Source organism: Medicago sativa, chromosome 1 (assembly GCF_051527215.1).
Source record: "Medicago sativa cultivar Bolivia chromosome 1, Bolivia_mono, whole genome shotgun sequence".
Lineage (NCBI taxonomy): Eukaryota > Viridiplantae > Streptophyta > Magnoliopsida > Fabales > Fabaceae > Medicago > Medicago sativa.
In genome coordinates, this window is record NC_140749.1 from 21783820 (window position 1) to 21787853 (window position 4034).

The 4034-nt window shown below is 36.1% G+C and overlaps 1 protein-coding gene across 1 annotated transcript; it reads right to left on the minus strand.

The window, feature by feature from the left end:
- Window positions 1-1730: 1730 nt before the first annotated feature.
- Window positions 1731-2582, minus strand: LOC146953609 (uncharacterized). Its single transcript, XM_085741960.1, has one exon. It carries the CDS (start codon window positions 2580-2582, stop codon window positions 1731-1733), a length of 852 nt encoding a protein of 283 aa, XP_085598086.1.
- Window positions 2583-4034: the final 1452 nt, after the last annotated feature.

Here is a 4034-nt window from a genome sequence, read left to right on the forward strand (position 1 = left end):
ATTGAAAAATGCAAATGAAAAGCTCGCTAAGTCGAAAACCCGAAAGGGTGGCTTAGGCAAAAATGAGCACCCCGCTGATTGACAACCTATGAAGGCAATTCAGGCAAAAATGGGGCAATGAAAAGAATTTTACTCCCCGGTGAATCGAAAACCCGAAAGGGCGGTTCAGGCAAAAATGGGATTGAAAAATGAAAGAATGAAGAATGATAATGAAAAGCATCGACCACAGATGCGAACATCCAATGTTTACCCAGCACTGACACGCCTAGCAACGGCGACCTGTATCCAAGAATCTTCCAAGGATCCCTCCTCTACAAGTTTATATTGCCCTCAGCCATGGTTTTGATACGTCTCTCAACGACGGTCTCTCCAAAGAGGTTTTCCCCTGTGAATATGTTGCAGCACGAGCCACTACGTGCCCAATCTTCCGATGTTTTGTCTATCTCTGCGAAACTTCTCTGCCAAATTACCAACCCCAATCATGCATTTTCAAGCATTCATACATGCATAATCATGCATTTTATGTGCCCATACATTTAATAATCTTGTTATACCATACATACATGCTGCATTTCTAATTTCAACTTTCAATCTAAATCAGTTTCCACTTCCAATTTCAATTCATTCTCCCCTTTCAATTCAACCCAATTTCAATTTCCAACTCAATTCAATTTCCAATTTCAATTCAAATCTCAATTTCAATTCAATTCAATTTCAACTGTCAAATTTGATGCAATCTCAACTCTCCAATCTCAATTTCAAATCATTTCAAATCTCAAATTCGATGCAATCTCAACTCTCAAACCTCAATTTCAATTCAATCCAATCTCAATTTCAATTTCAACTGTCAAATTCAATTCAATTTCAACCTTCAATCCAATTTCAATGTCAATTTCTAACTCAATTCAATTTCAATCTCCAATACAATTCAATTTCAACTTCCAATTCAACTCAATTTCAATTTCCAATTCAATTCAATTTCAAACTCTCAATTCAATGTCTATGTCTGTGTCTCTGATTAATTTCAATCTTCAATCTCTCTTTCAATCTCAAACTTTCAATTCAATGTCTATGTCAATGTTAATCCACTCTCAATTTACTCTTGGGCCAACAAAATGGTCATGTCTATTTTCAAATCAAGTCAATATCAACTTACTCTCAATTTGTATCTGTCCAAACCAAACTTCCAATTTGTATCTTGTTACCGGTCAAGTGCCAAGTTCGATCCAAAGAACAGCTTGTACCTGCTTATATACCTATACTTCTGGACAAACAACAAGTTCGATCCAAAGAACAGTTTGTACCCAGCTTATGCTTTGTATAAGCCTGTCAGGCAGAGCATTAACCTCATGTTGCACATTATCTGTAAAAATGTTAGAAAAATAATGAAGAACATGTGCTTCTATGGCGGCAATGTCAGTTAAAGTCTCATCCCCATTTTTCAAGAGACTAATAAAACTTTGCGCTTCTCTAATTTTGAAATTCCTGTGAAAATAGGAAGTATTCCTGTCTCCATCAATAAACCTGTCATGTTTTGATTTATCTTTCCAGAAGTTGTTTAACAAGTTAAGGGCCTGACAATAATTGGTCAGCAGGTGAGTTCTTCACGTGACCTCTCAACACTGTAACCTAGTTGATCTAAATAAATCTGAGCATTAAGAAGTTGTTGCTACGCAACACTCACTCTTTGATGAAAATCTCCAACCTCATTTTTGTTCCAATCTTTTAACTTAGGTTTCAGGGACTTTAGTTTCGATTGGAGAATGTACATAAGCGTCCCTAGAAGGCAGGCTCCAATGAGAAGAAATAATAGACTCACAGCCTTCAAACATGGTCCAGGTGCTGAAGAACTTGAACCTAGGAGTTACTTGTATAGGAGAATTCTTGTGCATAGTTAAGAGAAGAGGGAAGTGATCAGAGAAGCTTCTAACCAGAGAATTACAGCTCATAATGTTCCAGTTATCAAGCCAAAGATCATTGCAAATAGCTCTATCTAGTCTTTGAGCAATGAAGGATCCACCATCCCTTTTATTAGTCCAGGTATAATTGACACCAGAAGTTTCAAGATGAATCAGAGAGTATGAGTCCGTCCACTGCAAAAAGTCATTACAGACAGCATTTAAAGGTAGTTTACCTCCAAGCTTCTCATGAGTACCCAAGATAGAGTTAAAGTCACCAAAGAAGAGCCAGGGGCCATTATGTGTCTGCATCAGAGTAGAGAGATCTTTCCAAAGAGTTCTTCTTTTGATATAGAAGGTTGAAGCATATATAACAGCAATAAAGACATTAACCCCTTCTTTAACACAAGAGAAAGCCATGCATTGTTCAGAGTTGAAGAGAAACAGAGGATCAGAGATTGAGTTCCAAAGACACCATATGTTGTAGATTTTGTGATTTCTATTATTTACAGCATGTTTATTAAAGTGTAGCCTGTGCCAGACCCATAAAGGAACAGAGTCAAAAGTCACCATAGGCTCAGCTAAGAAAAGAAAATCAGGTTTATGAGTATCTAGAAGTTGTATGAGGTGATGTTGGGTCTCAATGTTCCCAATGCCCCTTATATTCCAGAATATGCACTTCATTGGATGTTTGCACTTTTCTTATTTGTTTTGGATCTAGTATGGATGAGGTCAGTGTCATTGTCCAGAGGAACCACTGATTTCTACTGTTTTGTGTTGGAGCCAGGAGGTGTCTTAGGACTTTGTCTTTCTAGGTCTTCCCCTTTTCCATTTCTTTTGATTTTCAGTGGATTGCACTAAATATCTATCTGAATCAGAAGGAGGAAATTCGTCAAAGTCAACATCCGGATCAACTGTGCTATCTGTTGTTTGGTCAGCATCTGAATCATTCGCCCAAAACTTGCTCAGGATCTTTTCGCTTTTTCTACATGCATCTGAAGTGTTTGACATTGTGGTAGTTTTGCTTATCTTTCTCCTATCAGGTCCCATAATTTCATCTGTGAAAGTGATAGGAGAGATGATAGGCAGAGCTCCAACATAGTTGATAGGTGCTATACACTCCGAAATGGTAGATTTTTCTGGAGATTTTTGCGTGTCAGAATAAGCACTATTATGAGCTTGTGTTGAAGCGCCCTTTGTGTCCTTGATCAATCCTGAAACCCCTATCAAATGAACATTATGCATTATTATGTGATCATTTACAGAGTTAGCTGTTTGCAGTTCAATAACATTATTTTTACTTACCTGAATTGAATTTGTAATCATGATGTCTGTAGAATTAATAAAAGGTACTGCAGACTTGGTATTCTCAGAGTCAACTGTGTAACACCCCGATTTTCAATATTATTTTATTAATATACTTATTAGAAAATATTAGTATTATTATTATTATTAGTAGTAGTAGTAGTAGTTGTGTTGATTGTTTGACATTATTATTTCTTTTATTATTTTTATTTGAATTAAATCCGTTTTAACATGATTGGGTAGGTTGTTTAGTTAATTGGGATAGAGACATTTGATTAATAAGGGTAGCATATATAAACTAGAGCTTTAATTAATGGTAGTAGTTTAATTAAAAAAAAGAGTGAGAGATAATAATATTTAGAAAGAAAATATAGTTTTTTTAGAGAGAATAAGAAATTAGAGTGCGAACGGGGGATTAGTAAAATTGGGTAGAAAGAGGTGTAGTCAGTGAGATGAGTAGTGCTTTAATAAATTAAGTAGAGGGGAGTGTGAATAGCAAGACGATGTAGTTACAGAAATAATAGTAACATACTCGATTAGTAACAAACCTAGATGACATATAGTAATCTAAAAAGATTGGTAACAAACTCAATTAGAGTTTATAAATAGAGAAGAGAATTAGAGAAGAAGGGTTACGGAGGAAGAGAGAAACAAAGCGGCAAAAGAAAAACTAGGGTTACGGAGAGAAGAGGCAAAGAGGAATAGCGAGAAGAACCTAGAGAGATTTCACTATAGGAAATCATCAATTTCGCAAAACTAAGGTAAGAGGAGAGTCTCTATTCACGATAAGGGTTGTATAAACATATGGGTAGTGAAGGGATTGTGTTTTTC

Coding starts and splice junctions, on each gene's coding strand:
- LOC146953609 (XM_085741960.1), bottom strand. CDS start 2,582: ATGAAGTGCATATTCTGGAATATAAGGGGCATTGGGAACATTGAGACC.